Genomic DNA, 10,938 nt, shown 5'->3' with positions numbered 1-10,938 from the left:
GCCCCTCCCGCGGCTCCCGCAGCTCCTCCCGCCGCCCAACTTTTCCGCCAACGAGCGCTCGGGAGCCGGCGGGGCGACGGCAGACCGCGGTGGGCCGGGAGGCGGGGAGGCCCGCGGTTTCCTCGGACTGGGGAGCAGGGCGAGGTGGAGCGCGCGCGCGCGTGTGTGTGTGCCTGTGCGCGCGTGTTCGTGATCCAGTCCACTGCATCTCTTCTGTCTCTGGTGAGGATTTATCCACATCCAGCAGGCAGCTTTTGGCGCAACGTGAAAAGCTGGGATCCAAATGTCTTCCACCTCGGGGAAAGTCTGGGGTCCTTGCTGGGGCGGCCGGGTGGGCGCAGGAGGAGGGAGACATCGGAGGGAGGTCAGCTTGCCTCGGAGTCGGTTGGAAGGAGGTGTCGTCACCAAATGGCTGGGTCTGTCTTCGCGGGGAGCGAGCAGGGACTCCGCTTGCCAAGAGGGGGTGATGTTCTGCTTAGACTGTTTCGGAGCGGGTCGCAAGTTTGGGGCAGGGGGGCGTCTGCTGTGGAGCCCGGGCATAGGGCGGGGGCGGGGACAGCCGGATCCGAGTGGTTTCTGGGGTGGGGGAAGGGTGAAGTTTTGCCCGGTGCGGTCCGTGGGCAGCGGCGCGGGTCATTTCTGTGGCCCAGAATCCCACTCCCTGCTCCCGTTATGTAGAGGGGCGTGAGAGAGTCGAGAACCCACATTTACAGGGAAGTTTACTGACGTTGGAGATGGGGTTCAGAGAGGGTACAGACCCCTTGTGAGACAGCGAGACACCTTTTGTGGGATGGATGTGGAGGGGCTGCTGCTGTTTTCTGGCCCTAGAAGCTATTAGCCCACTTAAAAAGCGTTTCTACGGTGCCTTTCTCCCCCCACCCCGCCCCCATTTCCCAGATGTGGAAGCCGCATCTGGTTCCGTTTCACCCCACACGGGTACACCGCAGCCACATTAGCATCCCTCTTCCTCCCTTCCCCCTCCCCCTAACTAAAGCTGGAATTCTGTAACTTGTCCTCACCACCTCCCTCCTTAAAATTTCTTACCGTAAGGCTTGGAGACGTGGCTTTAGGGTGGGGGAAGAAAAGAAAGTTATCTTGGATCCCAAGTTATGTAGGGTCTCACCAAACTAGTTAATTCTCCACTGCTGGTGGGTGGCGGTTGGGGTGCTTCCTATGTTGTGGGGAAAGAGTGATCTCGGGAGATGGGGCAGGGTTTGGGGGTGGGGTGGCGTGGCGCTTATGAACGCTTCCTATGCTAGAAGTGGCCTGTGATCGTGGATCTGGCCCAGAACTGGCACTGACAGATGTTTGTGGAACAACCAAAGCGCTGCTTTCTCTTCCTGGAGTTGCAGCTGGAGCTCGGTGCCAGAGCGGGCCCACCCCCGGCCGCGGTCGGGGCGCCCCGGGTCGGTGCCTACCGTCCCGGACCGAGACAGGCGGTGGCTGCCGGGGGCGCTCCTCGAGCGTTTTTAGGGAGTCTCGGGGGCTGCAGTCCTCGGAAACTTAAATAGCGGCCGCAGGTTTGAAGGCGGGGTGGGGGTGGCGTGTCGAGTTGTTTTTGAATATTCTTTGAGGCAGGAAATCAGCCCAGGGTGCAGGGTTGCGGTGCCCAGGGAGAGTTGGTCCCTCTCACCTTCTTTCCAGTCTCTTTTCAAATTGAAAACACTTCCCTGGTTTCCTTCTTTGGGCGGTAGTTTTGGAGGCTGTAATGAAATCACACTTTCTCTAGACATGGTAATTAAGGTGACTGTTTCCTCCCCAGATGTGCCCTGCCCTTTGCGCCTCCGGACCATGCTTTTTTTAGAATACCATGTAAATCGCAGAACCTTTTCCTTGAGACTGTGGAGCAGAAAGTGGCCATTTTCCTCCCTTGGCCCGCGCTCCGGGTTTCCTCTCTGTGGCTTGTTTAAAAGCTAAGCAGCCGAGCCCCCAGAGACGTGCTCGGTCTGGCTAATTACCCCACGCCTGGGTCATCTCCCTTCCTTTTCCATGACCCAGGGCCGCAAGCTCTGCCATGGCCCTGCGTCGGTCCCTGTGGCCGCCTCCCTCCCTAATGACTTGTTTACATATTTGCCCCCAGTTGGTTGGGAGACCTCCAAGGCTGCTGCTGACCCTCACAGTGCAGGGTGTCTGGGGACAGGGAGGGCTGAGCTGCCTCCAGCTGGGATGTTTATGTGCTGCATCAGTGATGAGCTCCTTGAAATATCTGTTGCTTTTCCTCTTAGTCATAGCTGAGTGTCAGCTTTTTAATGAGGGTCATCCGGATGGAGAGCCACTCCAACACGTGCACTTTCACTGTCTGCTTTTACCGTGCCCTTAGAAATGCCCTTTTTCTTTTCTTTGTCTTTTTGAGACAGGATCTTGCTATGCAGTTCAGGCTGGCCTTGAGCTCACTTTGTAACCCAGGCTGGTCTCAAACTCCCAACAATCCTCCTGCCTCAGCCTCCCAAGTGCTGGGATTACAGGTGTGCATCACCACGTCCGGCTCAGTAATGCCGGAAATGGAAAATACTTCCATTTTGGAAGTATTTTCACAATGGGGTTTGGGCCAAAGTGGGCACCACTTTCTTTGGCTTCAGAGTAGACAGCCTTAGGGTACTGCTCTTTGCTTGGCCTCTGGCCATGGAGGATGTGAGAAAGTTCCATTTGGTGCCCTTACGACTGCAAGTGAAGGAACAGGATGAAATGAAGCAGGAGCAATGCAGATGTTAGCCCTTCCTCCTTAGGGGAGAGGATTAGAATACATCCAGGCATCCCCGAGCCCAGGCTCGCTTTATTTTCCTAGTCACTCTAGAGGGCAAGAAAACTGACTTGAACATCGGAAGGAAGACGCCTGCCTAGGGAAGGCAGGCAAATCCATGGGCTTTGCTTGTAATGTGTGCTTTTTGTTTATTTGAGGTATTGACCTGAAACAAGACTCCTAAAACAGAGGAGGTTTGCCTGGTGAGGTTGGGGTTTTAGCAGCCAGCTTCTCTGAAGGCTCTTTTCTTGCCTCCATTTTTTAAATCTTTCATCAAAATGGCTGTTAAAGAGCTTCCTCGGAAGTTTGAGCCTGTGGATGCAGGAGGCAAAGGAGTCAGATAGAATTGATTCCAGCACCTTGTTCCGAAAGCGCCTCCTGCACATCACTTGAGATCAGCTTAATTTCCTCTGGGGAAATTTGTCTTGTGTTTGTCTTCCCCAGAGCTCTGTAAATGGTCTGAAAGCTCCAGGGACGGGTAGGAGTCCAGATGTAGAGCTTTAGAGAAGGTTCTGGTTTTGCTAGAGGAGATTAAATACCAGGCAAGGGCTAAGATATTTGTTTTCTCCCAAGGTTGCATCTGCCTTAAACAGAAAGTCTGTCCTCACCCTACCACCCCTTGCATTCAGGAAACCATGCTATTTGGTTTCCCTGCTCACCCCAAATAGTATTCACTTGAGTAAAGAAAGACCTTCAGGATATGTGTGTCCTGTCTTCAGAGTAGGATTTCCTAGATGATGTGACCAGGTTAGTGTTTCATGTTTTGCTAATGCTTCATTCACCTTTCGCTGGCAAGGACATTTGGACACTTTTTTGCAAAGAGTCAGAATAAACAATTACCATGGTACCTTGGTACCCATCGTTAATTGGTTCCAGAAGCTGCAAGGAATACCAAGTTGTTTTGGCTGGAAAGGGTAGCAAGGCAATCAACACCACAAGCTCTAGCTTGCACACGGAGTACGCAACAAACCAGGGATAGTACAACAAATTTTCACATCAAAATGTGTCAAATACCAAAGTTCTATGAGTTTCAAAGCAGTGTAGTACCAAGGTATGATTGTAGCATTTCCTTTGGGCCAACTAAAATTTTTTATACAAAGCTGCCTTTTTTCAAATGTTGATTAAAATACTTGCCCCAACATGGAGCAAAGACTGCTCACTTTTGGGAAAAGTAACTATTTCTGTTAAGTAAGTCTTAATTCCCATCTAAAAGGGATTTTGTGTCACTTCCTCAGCTCTTGGGACACCAAGATGTTAAGAAAGTTTTCACACTTGGTATTCTTTGGAATAGAGTGTGGCTACAACAGGTACTAGCTGTGGCTTTTTTTCTGATATTTTCATTCTGTATTCTTAAAGAGCATCAGTACAGGTTGAATCCTAATCAGAAAATTTGATACTCGTGTCATGTCGTTGATCAAAGTTTTAGATTTCAGACCATTTCTGATTTTGTTAGGCAGACTCTATGCAAATATTCTAAAATCCAAAAGACTTCAAAACCTGAAAAACCTTTAGTCTGAAGTATTTCAGAAAAGGGACACACTTTCATTCATTTATCCATCCATTTAGCAAATATGCCACCATCTGCCGTGCACATACTAGGTGCTAAGGTTGTTGACAGAGATTAGTTAGGCTCAGACTCTGCTCTGAAGAAGCCTGAAGTTTCATGGGAGAGAAACGAGCAGGGAACATAATAACCATGTAAGGGGGCATAAGTGCCGTGAGAGAGAGGCTATAATATGTTTTGGAAGTTCAGAGGAATAGGATTCTCCAGCTAAAAGGTCCATGAAAGAGACAGCCTCTAAAGGTGAGCTCCAATAGGAGGACCCAGCCCATTGCAGAAAGCGGACAAAGAGAGTTACTTATAGTATAGAGGCATAGACATTGCCTCAGGCTCTGTTGTGCAATAGAAATATAACGTAAAGCTAGGCTCCATGATGCACACTATAATCCCAGCACTTTGGGAGACAAGGCAGGAGGATCCCAAATTGAGCCCCGCCTAGGCAAGTGATCAACTTGGCAAGACCCTCCCTGTGTCATTTGAACATGTAATCAATATAAAAAACTTGGGAGGCCTCACTGAGTCACACACCCAGTCTCCAGATAAAAAAGTAATGAGATGAATAACATTCTCTTTTTTCATACTAGGTTTACAAGATCGGTGACTTTTTTCATCTGACACATCCCAGTTTGCAGGAGCCACATTTCACGTGGGCAAGAGAGAGACACATATGACCAGATAAGCCAGCTAGACCGAGAGCGCAGGATGAGGGATACCTTAGGAAAGTCAAAAGTAGGAAGTCTGTGTCCACCTGCCACCAGTTATTAAAATCCAAGTGCCACAGAGGACAATTTTTGTAACTCCTTAGGTTTGACTAGTATTTTAGAGAGGAGAGGGCAGGTCCCTTCATCATACTGTGCACTTGATCCTTGTCACGTGTGATGTGGGGAGGGAAAATATTTCCACCCCCAACAAATGGGGAATTGAAGCTTGGAGAGGCTTAGTGACTGGCCCAAAGTGGCAAGGTCAGACCTAGAAAGACAAGAATTCATTTGTTTATTACCTTAGGAGAACATGAAGACAATACATGAAGCTGGTTTTCCTCGCTTCATTTTTGGACAAGATTTAATGTTCGTAGAATCTTTACTCTTAGAGGTGAAGAGGGATGCAGAGGTGTATGGTCTAGCCACGACTTTCTGACATGCTTAACCTTCTGTTGAATGAGCTCTTGAGAGAGAGGACAGTAAGCGCTTTGTGTTTTCGGTACCGAGAATTGAACTCAGGATCTCACACTTGCCAGGCAGACACTTGTACTGCTGAGCTATATCCTGGGTCCAGTAAGCTCTTTGTTACACCCTGCCTGTTCAGTCCTCGAAACCACTGGGAATATAGGCAGGGCAAATACTTGAGACCTGTCCTACAGTGTGAAAACTGAGGTATTGAGTTCCCCTCTTGGCTCCTCACTGAGGACCTCTCCGCCCAGGCAGGTGGGGCTATGAACCCCAAGTCCCTGGCTGCTGCTGTTGGAGAGACGGAAAGGGAGCCAGCTGCAGGGTCTCTGGGGAAGCTGCTGTGCACACCTGCAAGGCTGCAGGTCACATCTGTCGACAGTGAAGGAAGGAGGCTGTTCCTAAGGGCTTTTAAAAATTCATTAATCAGTAGAATGAGAAGAAGGCGAGGCGGCAGTCCCCAGGATCCCAGACAGCATGTGGACCGGTGCGTTGTGTTCCCTGCATTTTCTGCAGGTGTGTGCAATGGAGTGTGTGCCACTCACCTTCTCTCCGGAGTTGTTGCCAGGAGGCCTGGTGTGCCCAGAATCCTTGTTTTACAGATGTGAAGCTTGACTTTTGCACAGATTTTTCGGAAAGTGAGTCACAGGGAAGCTGGCAGATTAGTCTGAAGTACACATATCATGGGGCTAAAAACACTCGCAAGGAGGTGGGCAGGTTTGTGAGAACAGGTGATAAGTGCAATGGAAGCTGCCTGTCTGCCACAGTTGAAACTAAGCTTGATCATCTCAAGATGATCCCACCTTCTCCTGTCCTCCCTTTTGGGGTGTTAAAGATTCATTCGATAGCCTGGCAGTTACTGTGGAACCTTTTCAGGTGATAGGCCTACATCAGTTAGGTGTATCTTTGGGATAGTGACATGGTTTAGAGATGCCCTGGGGAGTATTGCTTCTGTACCAGACTAGAGATTATGCTCCATTCTGGGTCCTGGTTGGCCCATCTGAGGTTAGCTTCAGGGGCCTTTCTATCCACCAGAGCACTTTGGCAGTCCATCATTCACTATTTGTCCTTATCCACTTGATTTCTTGATCGGATGAGAATCCTTTTGCATCTGCATGGATAGAATCCTTTTTTGTTATTGTTTTGCAAGGCGCTGAGATCAAACCCAAGACCTCACTTATACTAGGCAAGCACTGTACCACTGAACCACATCCTCAGCCATAGATCAGCCTGGCGCCTTATTTGCATTCTACCACCCTGAAAACCTGGGTGATCTGAATACTGATGTTCCTGTACTTTATCAGCTTCGTGGCTACCAGCAAAGTGTTTAACCTCTTGAGCTTGAGTTCTCCACTGCTTGAAGGTCAACCATACTTTGATCCCCAAGAATATAGTGAGGAGTCATTCATGATTTATACTTACGAATTGTGCCTTGGCACACAATAGATATTCCTTCTGTTTCCAGTACCCTTCCTAAATTTAGCAAAATGAAAGAAATGTTTACTTCAACTTTAATTTGAAATTATTAAAAGTTCAGTAAATCTTGGGAGGGAGCTGGTGGTGGTGTGTACATATTCCCACTGGTGTAGCACATGCGAATGAAGCCAAGAATCCAAGGGTCTCCTGCCAGCCAGGCCTGACTCACTGCAGAGGGGCCCTACCTCACTGGGGAGGCGGGCACAGCACCACATGAAGGTATGTTCTGGGAAGCAGATTCTCTGAATAACTTGGGTGGTTCCCTGGAGCACTGGGGCCAGAAGCCACCTGGAAACCAGAGATGGTTTCCCCCACACACAGCCCGAGTAATGCCCAGAAGATCTCGTCCCTTTGTGTCTGACAGCAACAGTCTGCTCTTTAAGACCCTAGAGAGCCATGTTAGATTTTCTCATTGCAGACCTGAGAAAGGGTCAGGAGTGTTGCTGCAGTTGGGATTCATGAGCCATCTTTTTTTTTTTTTTTTTTTTTTTTTTTTCTTCTGGTACCAGGAATCAAACTCATGACCTTGCACTTGCCAGGCAGGCACTTTGCCGCTGAGCTAAATCCCCAGCCCCTCATGAGCCATCTTTGAGTCAGCTCTTATACCTGACTGTGCAGTTGGCCCTTCCCCTCCAACCCCGTCCTGACTTCTGGACTCTATTCCAGCAGCCAGCAGCTGTCACCTCCCAGTGCTAGTGAGAACAAGCTCTGCCTCATGGACCTACACAGAGGTTCTAGTAAGCAGTTAGTGAGGCTTGTAGAACTAGAGATGCCCGTGATTCACACAGTTTTGGAAGCAAAAAGAAAGAACTCTGGAGGGCCAGAGCTATGGCTTAGTGGTAGAGTGCTTGCCTAGCATGTGTAAGGTCCTGGGTTTGATCCCGAGCACCACAACAAAGCAAAAAGAAAAACAAAACAACCCTGGAGATCATGCCTTTGAGTTTCTTCCTTTCATACCTCCAGGGAGGGTAAACATGTTCCTTGAGTCCCAAAGCTACTAACTAGTTATCCATGTACTTGGCTCCTGTTTCTTTGTTCTTGGCCTGTTCTCAATTCTTCTTCTCTCTGCATTCCTCACCAAAGGGATGGGATTGCCCTAGACAGAATAAAGTCCTATAATGGGGAGTCATAGAATGCTTCCATCTCCTGCAGTTAACTTCACAGCGCTTTGTGAAGCCTCACCTACAGAGTGGCAGAGAGGCTGAGTTATTCTGGAGGCCATTCATTCCCTAGCACAAATGATCTTGTAGTTGCCTGCACTCAAACCATCGTTGCAGAGTTAAACTATGTTTGCTTTCCATTACTACAACAAAATACTTGTGGTAATTAACTTTTTTTTTTCTTTTTTGAGACAGGGTCTCTCTATGCAGTTCAGGCGGGCCTTGAGCTCATTTTGTAGCCCAGGCTGGTTTCAAACTGGCAACGGTCCTCCTGTCTCAGTTTGAGTGCTGCGATTATAGGTGTGCACAACCATGCCCAGTGAATCTTTCATTTTAATAAGTTAATTACCACCAGGTGTGGTGGCGCATGCCTGTAATCCCAGCACTCAGGCTGAGGCAGGAGGATCCTCACGAGTTCGAGACCAGCCTGGGCTACAAAGTGAGCTCAAGGCCAGTCTGAACTCCATAGTGAGACCCTGTCTCAAAAAGACAAAAAAAAAAAAAAAAGATTCATTTAGCTTACAGTTTGGGAGGTTTGTTGCCTTGGGGCCTGTGGCAAGTGGGCACATGACAGTGAATGTACAGCAGAAGAAACTGCTCACCTCCTGGCCACAAATGAAAAAGAAGAGGAAGGAGCCAGGTTCCCGCCATCCCCTTCCAGTGCCTAACTAGCCTCAACCCTGGTGACCTAAAATCTCCACGAGGCTCCATCATCTCTTAAGGGCGCCGCCACCTCCCAGTAGCACCTGCCTGGGGAACAAGCCCTTTACACCTGGGCCCGTGGGAGAACATTCCAGAACCAAACCACAATGTGAACAGAAACACCCCTCAGTCTAGTAGCCCCTGATCAGTGTTGCGGTAGGCTCAGTGACTGCACCTCAAAGAGCGGTTGTTCCGAGTGCACTTCTAGACCAGGTGGCTGTGTGATCTGCTTTAGCTTCTTTTTCCTGTTGCCTCTCCCTTCTCAGCCCCTCTTCACTTTTTGACTTTTTCTTTCCTCAGAGTCAACTGGAGAAGGAGGATCAAGGTGGAATATCCATGGAGATGTGGAACCTGGTCACCAACTTCTAACTGCAGAACTGGGATGTGGAGCTGGAAGTGCCTCCTCTTCTGGGCTGTGCTGGTCACAGCCACACTGTGCACTGCCAGGCCGGCCCCGACCTTGTCTGAACAAGGTAAGGCGACAGGCTGGGGGTCATCCCAGACTGGCACTGAGGGGACATGGCCAGAGGCGATGTGATCGACCAGGAGGGTTCTTTCCCAGGTGGAGCAGAGGGCTTCTTCCCTGTGGGAGACATGCCTGAGAGACCTGGTCGTAAACCTAACCAAATGAATCAGAGGTTGGGGTCATGAAGGTGACTGACATTCATTTGCCAGAGATGATGTGCTTAGAGTGGTTTATGTTTTTCTTTTCCTGAGGAAAGAACATGACTGGGACCCTAGTGCTGTCCTATTAACCTAAGAATTGTGTAAAGGGGGTTAGGCGGCACAGTGAGGGAGAAGGAACCATGAATTTATGCTTTGGATTTGGGTCAGAGGACACTGTAGGATGCAGGGGCATGGTAATAACGGCCTGCGGCTTCTCAAAAATGTTCGTTTTTTTTTTTTTTTTTTTTCTTTTTTTTAGAAAACGCTTTTAAAGACACAGCTTTTGCAAGGGTGTGCAGTCGAGACCTCATGCTGCCATGCTGCCTTCCTTGACCATGTCTCACAGGCCCAGATCAGGGGCTTGCTGAGCTTTTGCTTTGGAGAAGTTTTATTTTGGGGATTTTGTGGAGACCTGTAATGTGCTAGAAATTCAGAGATTAGTGACAGAAAGACTTGGCCCATTGTTCATGGCGTTTGTTTGAGTTGTGCTGATTTTCCTGAGGATTTTTCTTCTGCTGTACACTCACTACCTTGTGGAGATTACAGGGACAGCAACCAGTACAGCTTCTGAGGCACTCTGAGAGCTAATGTTTGGAGCTTTCTCTTGCCTAGGGATAGTGCAGCTGGTCACAGAGAAGGGTGGAAAGCAGCAAGTAGAGGATTTGGCATGCACATGGTGGGTGGCTGTCTTTCTGGGCTATAGTGTGGCTGTTGGGGACCTGTTGGATGATGGACGGATGTAGGATGTGTCCCCTTCGATGGTGGTGGGAAAGGAGCAGGGAAGGTCGGTCGTGTGAAACTTTCTAGAAAATGCGGCGGCTGGAGTGGGCAAATTCACACGGCCATCAGTGACAGAACTCAAGGCAAGGTCTGAGCTAGAGCCTGCTGGAGAGCAGTGGGACGCTGTCCCTTTAGGTAGGGAGAGACAGAGGCAGAGACTACAAAGCAGAGGTAAAGTGCAGTGAGAATGCAGGGGTAGAGGGGAGTGGAGACCTCAGATCTGGGCATGGAACGGCGGGGGAGTGCAGGGTTTCTAGGGGTACAGCATGAACCAGGGTCCAGAGGCAGGCTGTAGAAGATACTTGGAGAACAGTTTGCTTGTTGAATAGGTAGTTGTGGGAAATAACACCTGAGAAAATGGATTCAATGAGCATATGGAAGTCTTAGTGCCAGGCTCAGGAAATTGTACTTAAATGGTTAGATGCTGAGAAACTTGAAAAGTTTAGGGACATTGTCCAGCTTTCAGAAAATTAACTTGGCAACTGGATTTGGATGGATGGGAGGAAGGAGTCAGGCAGACCTGCATTTTCAGCCTGCTCTGCCACTTGGTGGCTTCATTATACTTGCTTTGACAAATTATTCAAACTCAATAAGCCTTAGTTTGTTGATCTGTAAAATGGGAATAGTAATAAATGTGATAATTAAAATAGAGCACTCATATCAAGAGTTAGTAGTTATTACTGCTAC

The 10,938-nt window shown here is 48.9% G+C and overlaps 1 protein-coding gene across 7 annotated transcripts in view; it reads left to right on the top strand.

Annotated features, from left to right (window-relative positions):
* Fgfr1 (fibroblast growth factor receptor 1) overlaps positions 1-10,938 on the top strand; it is a 51,108-nt gene that overhangs the window by 243 nt on the left and 39,927 nt on the right. For 2 of the 7 annotated variants that reach the window (XM_013521506.1, XM_005398449.2), the window contains exons 1-2: positions 68-222; positions 9,106-9,278. In XM_013521506.1, the coding sequence (XP_013376960.1) occupies positions 9,188-9,278 (91 nt within the window). In that variant the 5' untranslated portion in view covers positions 68-222; positions 9,106-9,187. Of the gene's footprint in view, positions 1-66; positions 223-9,105; positions 9,279-10,938 lie in introns of those variants that run through there. The other 5 variants (XM_013521510.1, XM_013521509.1, XM_013521512.1 and 2 more) reach the window with 3 other exon arrangements.

This window comes from Chinchilla lanigera, unplaced genomic scaffold (assembly GCF_000276665.1).
Source record: "Chinchilla lanigera isolate Chin_1 unplaced genomic scaffold, ChiLan1.0 scaffold00062, whole genome shotgun sequence".
NCBI lineage: Eukaryota > Metazoa > Chordata > Mammalia > Rodentia > Chinchillidae > Chinchilla > Chinchilla lanigera.
Note: the sequence above shows the minus strand (reverse complement) of the source record. Positions and strands in the feature narration are given on the sequence as shown.